This window comes from Sceloporus occidentalis, unplaced genomic scaffold (assembly GCF_023333645.1).
Source record: "Sceloporus occidentalis isolate IW3139 unplaced genomic scaffold, rSceOcc1.0.p SCAF_48, whole genome shotgun sequence".
In the NCBI taxonomy this organism is placed as follows: Eukaryota; Metazoa; Chordata; class Lepidosauria; order Squamata; family Phrynosomatidae; genus Sceloporus; species Sceloporus occidentalis.
The window spans coordinates 1,655,171-1,676,189 of NW_028317028.1; the positions used below are offsets into that span (position 1 = coordinate 1,655,171).

Consider the following 21,019-nt stretch of genomic DNA (forward strand, 5'->3'; position numbering starts at 1 on the left):
GAGGTGCAGCATAATAATACGTATGAACCGAATTGGCGGCCTTTTCGCAGATACTTTCACTTTTGGTGCTGTGGGTAAGTTTGGGGTGTTTTATACTTGTCTGAAGCCTGTTCGCGTCCGTCCAAGTAGAACAGGTGGCAAACATTTGCCCTTCCTTGAGCGATAGAGAACGTCTGCTGTTTGCATTAGCGGGGCTGGCCGGCGTGAGATGCCATTATTAGAGGCACGGCCGTCTCCCGTGCTTAACACACGGAGGTCCTTTACACAGCAGCGCTCTGTCCCTTTAACCCCGCCGACCGCTTCCTGCCGCGCATGCGCTCTCCGCTTCTGCGCTTGTCATCATGGCGGCGCGGGGCCATGTGCAGGATCCGAACGACAGGCGACTCAGGCCCATTTACGGTAAGTCACTGGGGTGTAGAGTCCGCGTAGGGGGCTACCGCGGTTAGCGGAGAGTCTTATCACCCATATGGAGAGGGTGGCGAGTGTGGGAAACCCATGGGATACTTACAGAAAGTGATAGGCCTGTAACCGGCCCGCCGGGTGGAGTGATGGTTGTCTCTGATGAATGGCGGCGGTGAAACACGGGGGTTTGGCGCAAAAGACGCTTGAGGACGCATCCTGGCATTTACTGCGCACATCAGGCATACTGTAAACATAGAAACATATATATATATCATATCTCCATACTAGTGTCCGGTGGCACCCCTGTTTATGTGGTGTCTCCTCATACGGTGCGTGGCGAGCCATTTAGTCTGAAAGACTAAATTCCATTGTATGCAGTCGAAGTGCAGCAGCCCGATGCCGGGTGCATTGGCCATTACTTGTCAGGATGTGTAGCTGCACGGGGCAAGCCATGTAATGATCGAAGACTAGGGGCATGATGGGGTTAACTCTGACTCTTGGGGTGCATATAAAATGGATAGCCAGCCGTGTGCTATTTATACCCTAATGATTATTTGTATTGCCAAACTGTGCCCCTAGAGAACGCTGCCTGAGAGTCATTCAGTTCACTTGCGGGGGTTGGGATTATGCTACCTGTGCTCAAGTAGGTGCAGTGTCATGATGGTTAAGAAGAACCTTGTGATTTCGCTAATACCTTTTTTTAATTTGCCTATCGGTCTTTACTGACCCTCTAGGGATTACAACCTTTATCAGCCACTCTCATCATCCCCAGATACCGATAGTCTTTGGGCTTGGACCATTTTTGGCATTTTGTGATGCGTACGGATGGTTTTTGTGTTCCTAAAGTTCCTCTTGTGGTCCTGCATTTAAAGATGTGCATTATTTAGGATGTCTCGGTTGCCTAGGCAACCTTACTGAGGTTTATTCTGCTTCTTCCACCATCCATTTGGCGCCCTTTCATTAAGAAGCAAAAAATTTTATAGTAATTTTGTGGCTCGTTCGCTATGTTTCATCTACATTATACGCAAATAGGGATCAGCTTCCCAGTGTACTTTATCTCATACCAGCCTCGCGTTGACAAATTATTTATGTTCTCTATATACAGTGTTACACAACTACCTAAAAGCTGTCGCTTTTGAAACTTTGCATCACTTTGATATGTAACTTTGTTTTATTGCGGCGTATGGCGTAGAACGGCACTTTTTAATATATTTTCAGCATGACATGTACTCGGATAACCGTCGGTGACACTATATTCATATTCTTGAGAAACTGATCACTTACCTCTGAAAAGTGCCAGAGCGCATTCGACGCAAAATTATGATGTCGGGAAAGAAAGCAGGGATTACTCTGTGAGTTGGGGATACAATTTTGTAAACTTTCATTCTTAGCCTCTTATGGCTAAGAATAGGGCTATGGGCTTCATATTATCCTGGCCCGTGTGATAAGGGGTTAATGATGTCTTTGTTTAAACAGGTAAGTTTTTTATATTCACGTCTGTGTTTTCTCAGCAGCTTCCCCGATCGCTGAAGTTTGAGACTAAACAGGGTTGGCTTTTTGTGGCTCAGAGTCTGGAGTCTCTGACGATGTAGTTTATGCTAAGTTGTAAATCACGAGTAATCATTGTATCTACTCCAGCGATGTTCTCAATTGACGATTCCATTTGCACCTAATATTTCTGTAACAAATACCCCCCCTCGCATTCTGTGTTTAGTCTATCAATTTTCCAATTTTCTGCGCTAAATCGCTGTCATTTTTAGCTTTGATTTCATATTATCCATATGTGCCGATACCCTTATGTATCCCCTCCCCTTGTAATATACAAGTCCCCTGATCCTGATCTCCTTTTCTTCCAGTATACATTTTCGTTATTCTATATTAGCCCATGATATTAATATATTGCCCTCTGTTAATGTTTCTGGGATCTTAAAAATGGGCTGGGGAGAAAAGATTTGTAAGCTCAGCCAGAGCAACACGTAGGCCTGTATTTCTAAAGTGTACGTAGTGTGTAGAACAGCTTGAATCTGCGCAGAAATAATGTTCTGCTCTCCCAGACCATCTCCTGCAATTATACTCTTTCCAAAACGGTATAACCATGCCTTTTAAAGGGGTTTATGCGCTAATTGGGAAAGCTGACTGGAGAGCTTTGCTATAAGGGTCAAACCCAATGAGCTTCTGTGGAGGAAGAAGAAGCATGACTGGCCTTCTCCAGAGTCTCTTCACCCATGGAGTTATGAATTGTTCAGGGAAGGGTTGAAATGTTGAGTAGATATTCTAATCTCAGCATCCATGGGAGAATGCTGGCTTTTAGTTATCCTTCCTAATCTTCTTTTCCAAGTATATGTAACAATAAGTAACAAAAAATATGATTCTTATACATTGTGATTGAATTGATAAGCGAGCTGTAAAGATAAAGTGTGCATGTATTGGCTGACTTTTGTAAATATAACGGTGTCATTTGGCTTTTACCGAGCCCACCTTTAGTTTATCTTAAACGTTGGTTTTGTTGCCAACGTCCAACACTGCGGTTTTATTGACCTTGGCTGGGTTCAAAGGTAAAGAGGAACGCTGCGTGATCAGAGAAAAAAAAAAAATTACTTATTTTAGAACACCAGGTGTACTCTTTATATTGTCTTTAACTGTGATTGTTTTATGTTTTATAATCTGGATGTCCTCTAATACTGTGTTCCTTCTAACTTAGATTATCTTGACAATGGGAACAACAAGATGGCGATCCAGCAGGCTGAAAAGTTGCTTAAGAAACATAAAGATCTGCACTGTGCCAAGGTATTCTAAATATAAACTATGCTATCCTGTATATTTATACACATGTACATTTTATAATGCCAGCAGAGATGGGGGCAGAACTGAGTAGACCCCATTTTTAGTTCTCATCCATAGCTTAATGTAATTATGTGTTGTCGGATGCTGTTACCAGCTAAGAAGACGTTTCCAGTTCTTTGCTTATATAGAAGACAAAAAATGTGTCTGTTTTATCATCCTGTGTTGGCTAATACTGCTTTTAAACCTGAATTAATTGGGATTCCCATGTGTGAGCTGTTCTAAATATACCAGGAGGTGTGCTTGGCTCTTGCAGTGTTCCTCATATATAGTGTTGTAACTCTATTTTGTTCTTTCTTTAGGTGCTCAAGGCTATTGGGTTGCAAAGAACTGGAAAGCAAGAGGAAGCATTTGTTTTGGCACAGGAGGTAGCCGCTTTGGAGCCCACCGATGATAACTCTTTGCAAGCCCTCACCATACTGTACCGGGAGATGCATAGACGTAAGAATACACTGCTTCCGGTACACAATCTACGTCAGAGCTGCACGGCTTCAGTCTCTGAGGGCTACAGACGGGCCACAATGTGTGAATTTCCCAGCTTCAACGCAGGCATATATATATATATATGATCTCTCTCTCTCATTCAACTACTTGTTTTCCGTCTAGGATACAGGGAATTCTCTACCTGTATCCGGTCCTTGGGGACTGGAGTTATTCAGCCCTAATCTACATGTCCTGAAGTTGGCAAATTTTAAATGGTTCTCCTTTGTAAAGCATATTAGAGACCGTATTATCAAACAGCAATCTGAACAAGTCCAAAGGACCGTAACATTATTTTCGTTTTTACTTCTGCTAAGCACTGGGGTAGGCAAGCATCTTCCTGATAAATTACATTTGAAAATCTTTATTTATTTTTTTTTTTGCATATTTGCAGTGTATCGGTGATCAGGAGATAAGTATGTTAGAAGATAATGCTCATGGTCACCTTTATAGTTGAGACATTTTTCTACAGAAGCCTTTGTCAAGATTAGTTGTCAAATGCGGTCCCTTCGTTTCTGAGTCTGGATATATATATATATATATATATATTTTTTTTTTAATTTTATGTCTTAAATTAAATTGAACATTAATTATCACCTGAACAGGTTTTCATGGAGTGCAAATAAGCCGTGGATCGGCCTGCTCACCCAACCTGTAAATAAATTTCTTCTTAAAATATTTGAATTTGTTTATAAATGTCAATATTTCCATTGTTTTTTTGTGAAAGTGGGCACGTCTCTTCTTTGTTTCTGTAGCGGAATTAGTCACTAAACTGTATGAAGCGGCTGTAAAAAAGGTCCCCAACAGTGAGGAGTATCATTCTCATCTTTTCATGGCTTATGCCAGAGTGGGAGAATACAAGAAAATGCAGCAGGTATGAAATTCTGTCCAACTATACAACCTCAGGCTCATTAGGTGGTAATTGCCGATATTTCTTTTCTGTTTCTATATTATTATTAATAATGATATTTCTTTTCTTTATATAGTGTCAAAACAATAACTGCTTGTTAGGGCTGTGTCTCTAATCATTTACATGTCTTGCACTGCAGGCTGGAATGGCTCTTTATAAAATTGTCCCCAAAAATCCATACTACTTCTGGTCTGTTATGAGCCTGATAATGCAGGTAAGAACCTTTTTTATTATTATTATTATTTATTTATAATTTTTATTTTAAGAAATTGCCCCGTGCTGCACTAATGCTCAATCTGTGTGATGTGAGGCTGATGTCATGGGAGTACCTGTGCCTTGGATTCTCGATATGCAGCTCTGCCCTGACAGCATGTGGCTGTGGATGAGATTACATGTAGTTTGAGATGTCGTGATGTTGGGTTAAGGCCTGCGTTTTGTCCGTTTTTGTTTAATTTTTTTTTGTGTTATACACCCATGGAAGACCTTAATGTAACTAACAGACTTATAGTGTGATACATCAAAGGGGTCTGTGGAACGGCTGTTACTTATACAACACAATAAATAAGTTTTAAGCTTATGGTAGTATCTTACATTATTGGGGAGTTTCGTTGTACAGCAGTAACTTTTACACGGTAGGTAGGGTAATCTCTTATAATGGACATGTTTAAAAATAAATAACGGCGACAAGTAAGAATTTTCTATGCTTCAATCCATCCAGTCTATTTCTGCACAAGATGAGAATCTCTCGAAAACAATGTTTCTTCCTCTGGCTGAGAGAATGGTGGAGAAGATGGTGAGAGAGGACAAGATAGAGGCAGAAGCTGAGGTAATGAGACTTGTTCCTAGGATCAATTTGTGAGTTTATAGAACTGCTATGTCCATAGGGACTCATTTCTGCTGGCTATGATTACTGGTATTTGGTCAGTCTGTTCTATTTCCAGCTGTTATCTCATGAGCTGGTCTGTGCTTCATAGCATGCTGCAAATTTATAGTTTAATGAACTTTTTCAAGGAGCCACGGTGGTCAATTGTGTCTTGTAATCATCTCCGGTAATGGTGTTTCTATTTTTTGGCTTAACTTTTTTCATTATTAAAATGACATATTCCTCCAACATTTTGTTGGAGGTGGACTATGAGATTTATGCTATGTAAGTCAGAAATGAGCCCACTTAACAATTTTCCATTACTTACTAAGTAAAAAATCTGTCTTTACATCCTTTTTAAGGGTAATTGATAGACTCGGTTGACCAATAAATTCACTGTAATCCTAGTAGCAACCCGATGAAGTAATTTACACTGAAAGTCTTCCTTCACCATGTTGAGCAATTTGCTCCTGATATCACTTAGGCATTAGTGAGACCCATGAAGAGACACTACTACTCTAAGACATGCCAAGATGCCCCCTAATACTGCAAAGTTAATGTGGCGAGATTAAATACTTTTCCGCGCTGTTTTTTCTGGCATGGTAAATTAACCCTTAACGGGGACTGGGAAATGACAAAAACACACACATCAAGATTCTTCCATTTAAAAAAAATAAATAAAAAAGCACCCATAAAGCTCTTAGAACAAACTGGTCCATCCAAGGAGAAGTTGGCCAAATCGCTTAGGATGCAATACTCCATCCTTGTTATTTATCACCGGCAGGGAGACTTAATCATAACGATTGAAAACATTTACAGGTAACATTAAGAGAATATTAAAAATGTATGAAAATATGTCTGATCAATATGTATACCTTTTTATATGTATCTCTCTCTCTAAGGGAGACGTTTGGCCCACCAAAACTACTGTTGGGGCTGAAACAATTTATTTTTGGTTCCTCATCGTTACTTTCAAAATCAGGAAATGTCAGATTTTCTTCCATAGGCTATATGAAAGAAAACCTAATGTTTCCTTATTTTAGAAATATATCCCTCATACGTAATTATAGGGAATGCATAATATGCTGACAAAAACAAGCCTTATTTGTCATTGGAAACATAAAGGGGGGGGGGGGATCATGGTTGAACCAACATATATGGTAAAAATAACGAGCTCCAGTCTGTAGGGAGTGGTGCTCATAAAAGAGTTAAGGGTAGTGGCTAAAAAGTAACCTATATCTCCATATTGATACTTTTCTTCTGCATGAGATAAAGCTCACTGCAAGCTCTCCTTTCTCTGTCCAATATGTGCTAACAAGGAATTGAGGTTGCTGGCTTGCAGTTTCGTCTTACCGATATTCGTTTACACTATGGCAGTCCCAACCCCAGTGAGTTTCTGCTGCAGGCGAGTCCTTTAAGTCTTTTATAATGCATAGTTAAATTTGTCTTCTGACTATTTGATCTATACATTGTGTAGTGCCAGCTCAGGAGCACGGCCCTCGGTAATGCATAGTGAATTCGGTGCCATGAAACCACATCTCTTCTGCTCTAATAAATAAACCCCCCTGTGCTAAAGTCTAGATACTGCTTTAATACTGTCAACACCAGCTGCTTTTCTTGCTCTTTTTCAGGTTGAATTGTATTATATGATTTTGGAGCGCCTAGGGAAACACGAAGAGGCTCTGGAGGTCATAAGGGGCAAGCTGGGAGGTATGGAAAAGGGAGAAATATGGAAGCTTTTATCCCTTTTTATACGGTCACAATTTGTTTAAGTATGCTATAGTATACGAGAAAAATCAGAGCTGCTGGGTTGGTACAGTATTAAAGACTTAAAAATAAACTATTGTATTCTGTAATGGAAATAATCGTTCTTTACTTTGGAAACTTGTAATTGCCAACAGCATTTTTACATGGATTGTCGCCATGTCATGTATAGTGAGCGGGACCTTTGAGTGAGTGACTGTCATAAATTTATCATTAGTGTCTGTTCACTGAGTATATTGTAAACGCCGTGGTTTTATGAATTGGTTATTTTTTTTAAATTGAAACATATTGTCTTCCTTTGCCCTTTTATATTAACTCCTGTTTCTGTTGCTACCCAGAGAAGTTAACAAGTGAGTTGCAGAGCCGTGAAAACAAATGTATGACGATGTACAAGAAGTTGAGAAAATGGCCGGAGTGCAATGCCCTCTCCAAGAGGCTTCTCTTAAAAAAGTGAGTCCTGGTTTCATGCTGCCATCTGTATTCTGTGAACTGGCTGGGTGGCGTAAAACACGTTTTAATTACATGTATTTTCTGAATGTACAGTCTAAAGGGATTGAGTTATGTAGTTATGAGAAGGATAGGTGTCCATGGCTCATGGTTAGTGATGGTGAGAGTAAGGGACAGAATGTTTTGTGAGTGGGGTAGAGGGGTCAGTGTCCTCTGACCCCTCTTGAAGTGTGGCATAGGGTAGTGCAGACGTTTGCATTATTAAATCTTACAGGATAGAGGGAGCCAGGATGTAGAAAGAATGATAGGATGTAGACGACTGTGGGGATAAGAACATGCTGAAGTCCGTATGGCAGCCATACTTGTTGTCTGTGGCAGCAGTGAAGGCTGGGAATCTAAATGTGTACTTGAAATAGCTTCATCTCTCAAGTGACACTTTTATGATGAGACACACTGAAAAATATATAATTTACCTAAAAAAAAAAATGTTTCTATTGAAATTCATGAAAAATAGCTCTAATTAAATGTATTGGCTACATCTGATATAAAACATGTGTACAGTGCATAAAACACTAACTCGTGGGTAACAATCTGACCACTCCTGCTTAATGTGTACTTCTCTCCTTGCTGTAGCTCAGATGACTGGCAGTTCTGTCTCTCCTACTTTGATTCCCTCTTCTACCTTGTTGAGGAAGGGTGGACACCTCCAGCACAAGAGCAGATGTAAGTCACAACATGCTATAGCATATTGGTGCATTAATACGCAATTGTGACATTGTTAGTGTTGCCATACAAAAGCTACATAACTGTCTCTATCTGGAGTGGGTTTACATGTACCCGGGTACCTCCAGCTTGTCTCGTGTTATAGAGGGAGACGTCACACTGCACAACATAATGATCTTTCCCGTAGGTCACTGGAAGGCGATCTGGACTACACGTTAGAACAGGCGGCCCAGTTTGTGGAAGGACAGATAGCAGCAGAATCCAAGAGCCAACGCCAGCTCCGAGGGCCGCACCTAGCCAAGCTGGAGTTAATACAACGTCTGCGAAAGAGAGGGTGTAATAATGAGTACAAGCTGGGTAAGCGAAAGCAACCCAGAACTAAACTATTTTATTGATGTCTCTCTAGAAAGTAGAATTTATGTAACCATTATTTAAAATGTATACCTGTTAGTATGGTGGGCTTTTTTGTAGTGATTTTTGCTTGTAATATTGTACCTGAAATTGTAGTCTAGTTATTATATCCCAATAGCAACATTAAACAGATTGGTTGTATGGTTTATATATGAGATAATTGTTAGTAAGCGCCCTTGAAATGTAATGGCTCTTGATTGGGCTTCGTTAACATTGAAATACTTTGTAGAAGATAGCAGGGATGCTGACTATATCTTTCTTGCTGTTGTGTATGGCGAATGAATTGTGTCCTTGGTGCAGGAGACCCAGAAGACCTGATGTTCCAGTACTTTGTTAAGTTTGGAGACAAACCATGTTGCTTTACGGACCTCAAGATCTTTATAGACCTTCTTCCTGGCAGCCAACACATGAGTGTATGTACAAACTTCACAGCTTGAACTGGCACAGTGCAATGTGATTATCGTGGCGTCCTTGTAGGATTGTCTTCCGGTTCGGCAGATGTGTACCCACTTGGTGTAACCAGGTCTTGAATCGCATGAAACTAGCGGGATGATGTTTGAATTAAACATGTTTTCAAATTCTGTTAAGCTGTTATCTTCCTACATCATGTTCATTTGTGAGATGTCCATCACTGTTCCAATGTCCTACCTTTCTTAATGGAAAGATAACTCTTGGCTAATGACTTCCACCTGCCGCAGCTGGTCTGTTTTTGCGAATAGGATGCCATTTGAGGCAGATGTGTCCCTGGTATATCATTTTCCTTTGATACAATATGGAGATTTTTAAATGTACAGATTGAAAGGGTGGGTTTTTATGGATATACCATAGTAGATTCCTCTAAAAATCTCTATTTTTTCCTGCAAGGAGGACTGGCTTACTGTTTAGAGGAAGAAGTCCTAATCTTAAACTCGATAGTCGCCGACTTAGATGTAACACAAAAAAAGTGTACATCATGCGGTGGCAGCTCTGTAATTCCTCTAAAGGAACCGGCTGGCCCTTCATAATGCATAGTCAAATGTTTCTTCATCTGCAACACGCTTTCAACTAGGTGATAAACCCCTTTTTATAGCAAGCATGTGTGTTAAATTACACAAGAAAATGAAGTACGCATACTTAACATCCCTCTTACGTTTGCAGTTTATAAACCGATTGCTGGGGTCGTTACAACTTACTACAGCAGCTGCCGGTGAACTTGCGTTGCCAGAAGACATCAAGGCCTTGCAGAGACATCTGTGTGTCGTTCAGCTCACCAGGCTGCTTGGTATTTACCACAAGATGGACAAAGCCCAGAAGCAGGAGGCCATACGCGAGATGACCGCACGATACAGGCATGGGCTAGTGTTTGGTGAGTAACTGTTCTGGCAATCCTTTCTGTTTTCATGACAGGTGATAAAATCTTGTTTTTTCAGTTGCACCAGCCTGGTCCCAGTTTAAGTCTCCAGATCAGAGAGATTGTTTCTGTTTAGGGCGGCACTCTATATAAAGATCGTCTGTACGTTTTATAACTGCCTTTATTTTCACTTACTCCGACAGGGAAGTCATGTCTGAAAACAGAGCTGCAGTTCTCAGATTACTACTGTCTCGTAGGAGCTCACATGCTTCTGGATCTATGGATGGATGGCAAGTATATTAACCAATGCATGTCTCTGTCTTAGACTACTAGACACAGAAATGTCTCCATTGAAACAACTTTAACTTCAGTGTTAATGTATTAATGTCTCATAATTGTGAGTTTATGGGCAAACATAGTGATTTCTAGAGGTTAGGGTTTTGGCTTTCCTGGAGCTTTTATATAGGGTTGGGTGAGCCAAGCAGGGTGACAAACTCAACTTGTTGAGCCAACGCTTCTCATGGATTAGTATGCTTTAACCATTCTGGTGGGGGTGAATATGGCCTTGACTTGAGGTTTCCAGGAGCAAGTTTGTCTTTCCTGTCCATTGTTTTATGGATTGCCCTTGTTAACAGGTGAAGAGTGGGCTGTGTGGCATTGCTTAACTCTGTTAGAAGAAGGGTTAAATAACAGCTCATCAAATGCTCAGTTTAAACTGCTACTTATTCGGATTTACTGTGCCCTGGGGGCATTTGAACCCGCAATGGAGCTCTACTCCAGCCTTGACGCGAAGCACATTCAGCACGACACCATTGGGTGAGTTTCATATAGATATATACGTGTCCTACTTGTGTGCCTCACGCTTTCCAAATTCCAACATAATTAACCACAGCTAGTTTATTAGAAAACATTATAATTGTCAATATTGACTTCTTGTGTTTCTAGCAATATCTGACAGGTACATAGCTATGGACTGAAACTCCCTTTAATTCTTATGAGAAGCTAAATGAATGTTGGTTATTTGTCCATAGTGGATTACATTATTGGAAACCGTTTTCCTCAGGCTTCAAGGAGGCGGAAGTAGATTCCTAATCTTTCTAACCTCGCTGTGGACGGTACATACACAGCCTTAACCATGAATAGGCAGGTTGACAGAGAAGGACTTGTGTGTCATATTTTGCAGGTACCTGCTGACCCGTTTTGGAGGACCCTTGGGTCACTACACAGCTGCGTCTCAAGCCTGCAACGCTGCTCTAAGGTTTTTCCACTCCAACCAGAAAGATGTGAGTATACTTCATTTCACCTTCTATGTGTACGTGAATGCAAACATTCCTGTTACATGTATTCTATATAAATCTAGTTAATCTTCCTGATTTGGGGGTACAAACTGTCCTTTTGTTAAGAGGGGACCAAGTACGCGTTTGAGGAAATGGCAATTTATATATTATTACCACCATTGATGATGTTTAACTGTGTTTTATCATCTTTACCCGGTATAATGATTTAATCAGAGCACAAAAACAACTTATCACTTATAGTTTTGAAGGACTTTATTGCCACAGGAGCCCAAAACACTTTTTAAATTTGTGTGGTTTGGTTTGAGTGACTGAAAAAAAAGTGATCCTCTTACAGTTACAATATATGAGATATATTATCCATTTAATAGAGAGGTTATTCGTGCTTATGCTCATCCACGGTACATTGATTGTATTCTGGGAATGTATATTTTTGCATGGCTGGCTCTTTAGGGAACACCTGTTTCATTTCTACTCCCCATAAACAGCCCTGGATTTGGCTAGTGGTTTGCTAATCACGTAAAGTTTATGCTTTTAAGCTTTGTTTAGTTCTTATTTTAACTGAGTGTGTCGGAAACTATTGTTTTGTGATTTTAAATAATAAATCAACTATTTCTGCCTTATCCCACCCAGACCTCAGAATATATCATTCAAGCATACAAGTATGGGGCATTTGAGAAAATCCCAGAATTCATTGCTTTTAGAAACCGGCTGAATAACTCTCTTCACTTTGCACAAGTGCGAACAGAACGAATGTTACTGGACCTGTTTCTTGAAGCCGATATGTAAGATTCAACTCCGTTTCATCAACACCTGCTGCTTTAATAATCAGACTGGTTCTTGCAACCCATAATCTATTAAATTGAAAATAGTGGCATGATGGAATACGATGGAGCCACTGCCAGAGGTTTAGGATTTCTCCAGCATATGTAATCATTCTGTATAGACTTTTTTTTTTCCCCCCATACGGATGCCATCCCTGCCGTAGACAAGGTCTGGAAAAGCTCCAATGTTGGCCATTGTGTAGCCGAACCTTATACATTTAGGATTTAGGCATAGCTAGGAACTCTCTTGGTGGTGTCCAGCCATAGAGTTGTCAATGTGGCTCTTTCACGGCCCCTCCTTTGAATGACACAATGGGGTTTATTCACTAAAAGGAAAGTTTTGTAGCTGCCATTATGGTTTTAACTCCCTTCACTGTACATTATGACGGCTAACACAGACAGGTTTGTCCAGCAAGAAGGTCTGAGCTAGCCCCGAATAATTCAGCGCTAGGATACTTTGATGTAATCTCCCTGATTTAACTGTACATTACACAGGGCCAGCTAAGCTCTTCCTGCATCATTGAGGTTGTACCTTCGTAATTTATTGTGAATAGACACCATAAATGCTTGCAAAATCTGGTGCTGCGATTTAAGCAGAAAAATATACTTTTTTTAATATAGATGGCATATTTAAATAATGACACCTTCCCTTTAGTATGGCTTTAAGTCTTTGTTTCTGGCTGTTGCTCGTCTCTGATTTTTCACTTTTTTGAACCGTTCCAGTAGTTTAGAAGAAAATGTAAAATCCATGAGCCTGAGTCCAGAAGAGGATGACATTCCATGGAAGGATCTTCGAGATAACCGGGACCTGACTGTTCTCTTTAATTGGGATCCAACCGACAGGTACGTTAGGGCAGGGCTTGACAAATTTGTTGTGAATCTAGGCGCCAGCTAAAAAAGTTAGGAGCCATGATTTTTTTTTAAAGCTAACAGTTGGTTAGGAGTGATCTGATCATCATCAGCCCACTTACTAAACTCACAGCATTTGACCTGGAAGCACCCTGGACTTTCAGGTCAGTGCTGTTTTTTAAAAAAAAAAAAAAAAATTTTTTTAACTCTTTCAATGCTGATGTTCCATTGGAGCACAGCATTGTCTGATATTTAGTCCCCACAAGCTTGTGGGGACAAATGTTAACCCCTGCAATGCCATGAATGTGTCATACACAATTGTGGCATTGAAGGGGTTAACGCTGTACTGTCGCTCTCAGGGAGCGATCAGGCAGCAGTGGAGTGTTGGGGCTGGTCTCCACACTCATGTGGAGACCGAAGAACCCTCTCCCCTGTCCCTGAAGCTGCCTCTGGCAGCTGGGACGCAATTGCTGGTCTATAGACCAGCCATTGCAAGGGGAGTCTCTTTGATGACTGCTGTAGGCTTCCAGGCTTGTGGGGGCTCGTTTTTGCCAGCAGCAGAGCCCCGTACAAAACGGGAATTAACACCTAAATGCCGCGATCGTGGCATTGAAGGGGTTAATGCTGCACTGTCGCCCTCATGGGGCGATCAGGCAGCAGGGGGGTGTTGTGTCAGGTCCCCACACTTGTGGCGCCTGGGATTTGTCGAGCCCTGCGTTAGGGGAACAGATGGAGCTCAGTTTAGAAGGTCTCTGTACTGCTTCTTGTGGCCTCTATTGTATCATGGAGTACAAAAGCAAAAGACACCAGAATGTATTACTTACACTTTTTTTTGTTTTATAGAAACATTTCTGATGAGCATAGGCAGCTTTCCCTGGAGGAAGAGCGCATCTGGCTGCTGATCAGGTCATTAACGTTACGGTTGGCTTGTGGACTGCCTACAATAAGCCATTCATCTGAGCCCAAGAATTCTGAGAAGAGTACGGAAAATGGCGTCTCCTCCAAAATTGATACTGTTCGAGCCTTATTAAAACAGTTTGAAGTGGCGGTGAATTCAGGCATGCAGTTTAATGAGAGAAAAATTAAGGTATGATTTTTTTTTTTTTACAATGCCGTAACCAGTACATAGTGTTTGTGGCTACACCCTCTGCCATGTCAAAATGGAAGATAGTTGGGGCTGGGGTGGTTTCAGTTGCCTTCCAAAGGCGGCTAAATTATTTAAAATTGGCCACCACTAGTGGTCAGAACTACAATGGTGCTTAGGGCTGTTCAGTGTAAGCTTTTACTCTTAAATTGTACTAATATTAGTAAAATATTGCCTGCTGCTACGTGCCAAACTAGTTTCAGTATAGCCGGTTCAGCCGAGATGTTTATAGATTCAGATAATTGTCAGCCCGATTAGCAGTTTGTGTTTCCCAGGCTCGTATTTTAAATCACCTACCCCACACACACACCATTTGTATTTTTATTTTTCCAGTATCCGTTCATTGGTCCTCCTGCATCTCGGCTGAATGGATTCCTAGCAAGCGGCAGCTGCCAATGTCAGACAGGCGCTTTTCTGCTTGTGAACGATATTTACGATTTGGACACAAACGGTGTAGGTGAGTGAAATTCTGGGGGGGTGGGGATATAAAATACAAGAAATACATCTTTCCAGCATTCATTGAGAGATCGCCGCTTACCTTTTCTTCAGCTATCCAGGCAGCGCACCATTCCATGAGACTGAAAGAAGAAGAAATATTTTTTCACATTAAATTATTCGCATATGTCGTCAACCAGTCCTTTCATTCTTGCTTCAAAATGCTTTAGTACTCTTTTTATAGCGCTGTTTGTAAGTGGTTTGAGTCCATGGTTTGCTTCTAGGAACTAAAATATCAACATCAAAGCATTGATGTATTTGAAATGAGTTGTTTCGCAGAGGTCAAACTCTTGAGGAACGTTATCTTTAGGTGTTTAGGGCCACTGACCTGGCTTCCTTTGTACAATGGCTGCAGGAAATAACTAATGAAATCGACACACGCCCGTTCTCATCGGATTATTCCAAAACCTGTTGTAAAGGAACAGCGTATCTAGGTTGAACAAAAATCTGGAGGGATTTCTGTAAAGCCTCTTTCTTGCAAAGCTGGACATAGATTCAGGTGTTAATAATCCCCTTCAGTTAAACGTGTTCTCAGATCTGGATTATGCATTGAATTCAATTGTTTCTTTACATTTCTTAATTTTTGGTTCTTATTTTTCAACCTTCCAGGGGATACCTCTGGCATCCAAGAGAAAATCGGGAACAAGTTAAAATCTTCTCTGGAACGTTTAAAAGGTAAAACTCGTTATGGTGTTATTTTTATAAACCGTGGTGATTGAGTTTGTGGATGCTCACAATGCCTTTTTGTGTTTAGATCTTTTTAACCAGTGTAAAGGAGACTTGATTGACACCCAAGGAGGACACTGCAGAGCTTTCCCTCGCGTTATAGAAAACTTGGTCTTCTTTGTTGAGGTCAGTTTATGGATTTTATTGGAAGGTTCTCCATTTGTCTGAGCTTGTTGGCAGTTTTAAAGTGTCCTGAATTTTGCTCACATTTTCTCAGTCTCTCAAAATATTGTTAAATGTATTTTTATTAGACCAAAAAACACTTTTCTCTACCCTTTTAGTAATGATATACAATCCTCTTGATCGTGGGATCAAGCTTTTTTTTTTTTTTTAACATTTGGTTGAGCATGATATCATCTTGTTAGGTTTATTAACATTACAATGTTATTGGCTTGTTAGTTCTTGGTTGTCCAGAGTCTGATATTTATATGATTTTTTTTTATTTGGTAATTTCCTTGCATTTCCATCCAAATGCGTGAGAGCGCTAAGCCTATTGTGTACAATCCCTGAACTGTATATACTGAAAACAGAGCTCTGTTAGTTGCTGACCGTAGCATGGAAATACATTAGTATGGTCTACAGTAGATGTATATTCATGCAACTGAAATAACTGTTATTGCCTTCTATATCAGACCATCTCTATATGCCTTTGGGTATCGGGCTATTTTGTGAGTGTCCTCCGGCCTTTCAAATCAACTCTGCAAAAAAAGAAGAAGAAGAAAAAAGAAAGTGGGGCAACAGTGAGTACACCAGTTCCGGGCTTCTTGCATTTCAGCCGTCCACTCTTTAATTCCATTATCTAGGCCTCTGCTTTATGAGCCACTTGGGGAGATTGTAGATTTTCCTTATTACGCTACTGAGGCCTGTGCCTAGTTGATTATTTATATATATATATTATATGTGTGTGTTAATAGAGAGAAATACGAATGTATGTATGTTCTATCTCTATGGAAGCGGTTAAAACCTCTTTGCTGTTAATCCCTCAGCCTCCAGTATTTACCAGTTTCCAGGAGTACACTACTGGCATTCATACTCTATTATCCAATGCGATAGACCATCTAAGAGGACTGGAGATCTCGCTGACCACACTGAAACTTGAAGATCTCTCATTGGATAACGTAATATTTTCCGAGGTAAGTATTTTGATTTATATCACATAGAGTGTCATGGTGCATACTAAAGATTGAAAGCTAAGCTGAAAAAGTTTTATGTTGGCAAGACTGTGTAGTAGGCTTTGTTGTCTAAACATGCATTATAATATTCTGAGCAGAGCAAAAATATTGACTGCTTAATCACGTATATATACACACATAACGTGTACAGTGAGTTGGAATAAGGCACATTTGAGACATCAAAAAATTCATACTTTTGTAAGTACGATACTGCTTCATACCATCAACAATGGATCGCACAGTAGAAAGAAGAGTGCATACAAAATGGAGTGGCAGGAAAAACTTCTCCGCTCAGTCTTTAAGTTTATTTTCCACCTGCATAACTTTCCGTAGATAGAGGTCTCCTGTGATCATCCATTCGTCTGTCAGCCTGCTTGATACAATGCTAGACCAGACAGTCTCTGCTGACGCTTTATGGTGTCCTAAAATTACTTCGTACTCTGAGCTCATTGATTGTCCTAGAAGACCTGAAGTCTAGTTTCATTCCCTCTGTCTGGTCGTCCTTCAAGAATGTTATAATGTCCAGATAAAACCAACATGTAATCCAGATTTAAGGGATGGAGCTGTTCCACTCATCCCATTTCAGACTGCTCCAGAGTCGTCCTCGCACAGTTGCACACAAAGAAGGCTCTCTGCAACGTTGACAATCCTTGTGTCACCCTTAGAAGGCTCCTTGTAATAATAAATGTGGAGGTTTGATTTGGATAACTAGGAAAGACCTTAAAGCAGATTTCCCCACTTGTACTAGGCGCATCGCTAAGGCATCATCGGAAAACTTGCATGAATTAAAAAAATTCTCATAATACAATCAAAGAGAATTAGTTGTCTGTTTTGTTGAGTCTACAAAATTAAATGCTAATTCTTAATGCCTAGGGGCCTGTGTAATCTGTCAGTGACATCTGCATGAGCCAGTGAGCGTGTAAATCCTGTTGGGGGGGTGCATTCCTTTTGTTAAATTTGTGTCTGTCTGATGGATGCAATGTGACTGTTTTACATGCAAAATTACCTCCCCGAGGTGTTTTCAGGTGGTGATAATCACTCATCTTGGTGTTAACAAAATAATCTGCTACAGAGCTCTTAAATTATACTTTGCAATATTTCTAGTAGACCATGATGAGTTCTCTGACACTTTTGGATCTTCTAATGACAAAGCCAGTAGAGTTAGTGGGGACACCAATTTACTCACAGACTAACAGCGTGTTAGTGCAAATTATAGGACAAATCTGTTTTATTCTCTCAAACATGTCCCCATGTTTTATTTGAACTCGGCCAATTCAATTTACCCCATCAAACGATATATTTTTGAAAACTAGACACCCCATGAGTATTTGAAATGCTAGTATTTTAAATTTTCATGCCAGGATTTTTGGGAAGATACAGCACTTATTTAAGCACTTGCTCATAAAAATAAAATGTTTAAACATGTTTTTTTCATATATTTGGACCCTCTTGGAAACTTGTTTGTTTTTTTTCGTTTTAATAGACTGTTTTAAATCTTGTGAGACACAAAATCTCGCAATGACGCTTGACTGTTTAAGTTAAGGAGGCTATTTAAATCTGGTCATATTGTATATGGTGGGAGCTTAGTCCCCGGGGAGGGGCCACATGGGGTCCCTGGAGCAGATTTCGGTGCTGCTGAATGCCTTGACATTGCGGCATTACAGCAACACTGTTTAAGTGAAGAAAGCGACTGTTGATCGCTTTCTAATCGTATTGAATGCCATAACGTGTCAGGCACATCATTGGTCGTTAACTGACCGTCTTTTCATGATGTGACTGGCGCGTCATTGATGGTTTAAAGCATGTTATTGAATATTGTTATATTGATAACTGGAAGCAACAAGGCATATTGCTTTCATGGTCACACTGAATCTTGAGCTGTGGGTCATATCTTTTTATTGGGCCACCATAGAAAGATTAAGGGTTGCATAAGCTTTTAGATGGAATGGGTGACTGTGTTAAGGGGGGGGGGGGCTCTTTAATACATGTAACATTTACAAGGGATAGACATTGGTTAAGGGGATTAACATGAAGCCATAATCCATGATGTGACCCATGGAACAGACAGATGGTTACTTGGCCTCTTACTGAATACAGCCAATGAAGAATTATCCCTCCTACTTTGTTCTGACAATCGTCTATGGGATTGCCTTCCAATTGGCAAATTAGATACCTTTTTGATTGTTTAAAACCTTTGTCTTTACAGGCTGAAAAGAAGTTTACAAAGTTGGCCATGGACAGGGTTCAAAACAGCTACCTTCATTCCCTTCAAGAAGTTGGGGAGGTTTTGAAAAAAAGACTAGAAACGGTCAAGAAGCTAAAAATCTAGAATGTGAACACAGACCTTACACATGACAATATTGTGAGCTCTTCGTGGCCATCTTAACCTTAATCCAAAACTTCCTGAGAAAATGCATGAAGGACTAAAATCATCAATTTTTTTAGGTGTGAAAAATGAATTATATACAGCAGAATTAAATTATTGTACATAAACTAGAAGCAGAACCCATGCTTTGGGCTTGACCACTTTTTATATACGTTCATAGACCTGCTGCAACAGCAAGAATTCTTTGCTTTTTGACCTCAAACTCTGTTGATGCAGCAATAGACATCAGTTTAGGCTGTTTCATGGACACTTTGCTCCCTTTTATAAGGATCTGTCATTTGTACACATTAGGACACCTAGCTCTGCTGATTATTATTATTTTTTTTTTTTTGCTTCCTTGAGCCATCGGCTCTGAGAATAGTTTTTGTTTTCTTTGCCCATCTAAACTGGTTTGTATTTTAACTCCTTTGAAGTGCAAGTGAAGATATTCCAAGCCTGATAATGAATTGTCAATAAGACTTTAGGTCCCTAGGGTTCATCGGTTGCATCAATATTTAACTTCATGCCAGCTGAAATAAGTTCAAGATGGACTACATACTCATGTATTTTATTTGAAGAAGAGCGAGATGGTTCTTGTGTACTAAGCATGTCCTGTATGTTCTAAAACCTTAAGCCACTTTCACATAAAAGCACTGTTTTAAACCCTTTAAATGAGCATCCAGGTCCTCGATCCTCCAGTATCCTTGATCTGCCGTTTTTACAACAACTGACCATCTACTCCATTCATCTGGCTAGACTTCGTTTCCACCATGTGGTCTGATTCCAAAATCAGTTCCCCATTTTGTACGCTTATTTATGGAAAGCTATAATTATCAAAAAAACCTGTGTGTAAAGCAATGCAAATTGAGCGCTCTATTACGTTAAATTAACCAGCAGAAGAAATGGAAGTATTTTTAGTCTCCTGATGCCTGAGGTGTTTCAAATTCTTATGAATCCTTTATCTGCTTGACATTCTTCAAAAAATGTATGTAAAGTTCCAGATTCTGACAATCAGGGCATTGTCGTATCGCATGAACTCATTTTGTCAGTAATGCTAGGTGGTTGAGAGAGGTATTTTTAAAATAAAAACCTATGTAATAAATGTATTCATGACTTTTTTTTGTTCTTACCATTTAAAAAAGCACCCAGATGGTATGTTTGAAGCAAAACTGAACTGAATATATGATTTTCCTGCTGGGTATCTTCCTATAAAAATAGGTCCAAACTTGCAGTACACATCTTTTGAGGAGGATATGTAGTTTAGAGGTGAAAAATACAATAAGTGCAAAAATGTTTCTAATTTTAGCCTTTGGTTTTTTCTAGTTATTATTATTATCTTCTTAGTTGTATTGATACAATGATATTTGGCCAGGAGAGTTGGACATATTGTGACAATGTCCTGCACAGTGTATCTCAGTCGTGGCTTTCAAGACATTTCACATTATGTAGAGCCAAGTCCTTCTTGAAGGATAACTATGATTGTTAGACCAAGCCGATACATGAAGAAGGCTCTGCTCTCCATCTAGAGGGAGCTATGTGCCTTAATTATAGCTCTGCTATCCTTGTGATTATTCTGGCTGAGGGTTATGTGAGTTGTAAACAATTATTTTAGGGGCTGAAAAGCTGATCTGCTGTCTTTGAGCGTACAAGCGAGGCTACTGAAGAACGAAGATAAAATCCTCATTACACAAGAAAGGTCATACAGGCCTATTATGCCAGCCTCGTATCTCCTGGGTGGTTGGCACTTTAAGGTTTAAAGCTACTGTATATTTGCCTTAGTGAATTTCCATTGAAAGCACTGATCTGCCAGTTGGAGGCTTATAAGAGACAGGGGTCTCTGTTTATTCCATCATTGATGGATGATGTCCTGCAAGTATTTGCACTAACATTGTCCGAGTGATCCCCTTAGGCAATTGAATACATGTCTCCGTCAGGTACCAATTATTTTACAATTAAATCTGGCTTTTTGATAAGACGTG

At 40.1% G+C, this 21,019-nt stretch overlaps 1 protein-coding gene across 1 annotated transcript; it reads left to right on the forward strand.

Moving 5' to 3' along the window:
- Positions 1-341: 341 nt before the first annotated feature.
- On the forward strand, positions 342-19,004 carry LOC149289064 (N-alpha-acetyltransferase 25, NatB auxiliary subunit-like). Its single transcript, XM_089491070.1, has 24 exons — positions 342-399; positions 3,104-3,189; positions 3,546-3,684; positions 4,479-4,597; positions 4,773-4,847; positions 5,352-5,459; positions 7,127-7,205; positions 7,598-7,709; positions 8,340-8,429; positions 8,617-8,786; positions 9,141-9,253; positions 9,978-10,185; positions 10,374-10,460; positions 10,803-10,986; positions 11,354-11,453; positions 12,099-12,250; positions 13,013-13,132; positions 13,982-14,225; positions 14,616-14,739; positions 15,387-15,452; positions 15,532-15,629; positions 16,136-16,243; positions 16,490-16,636; positions 18,882-19,004. Exons 1-24 carry the CDS (start codon positions 342-344, stop codon positions 19,002-19,004), a joined length of 2,910 nt encoding a protein of 969 aa, XP_089347196.1.
- Positions 19,005-21,019: the final 2,015 nt, after the last annotated feature.

Coding starts and splice junctions, on each gene's coding strand:
- LOC149289064 (XM_089491070.1), top strand. CDS start 342: ATGGCGGCGCGGGGCCATGTGCAGGATCCGAACGACAGGCGACTCAGG. Junction 8,430..8,616: donor CCTCCAGCACAAGAGCAGAT/GTAAGTCACAAC, acceptor TCTTTCCCGTAG/GTCACTGGAAGGCGATCTGG. Junction 13,133..13,981: donor AATTGGGATCCAACCGACAG/GTACGTTAGGGC, acceptor TTTGTTTTATAG/AAACATTTCTGATGAGCATA.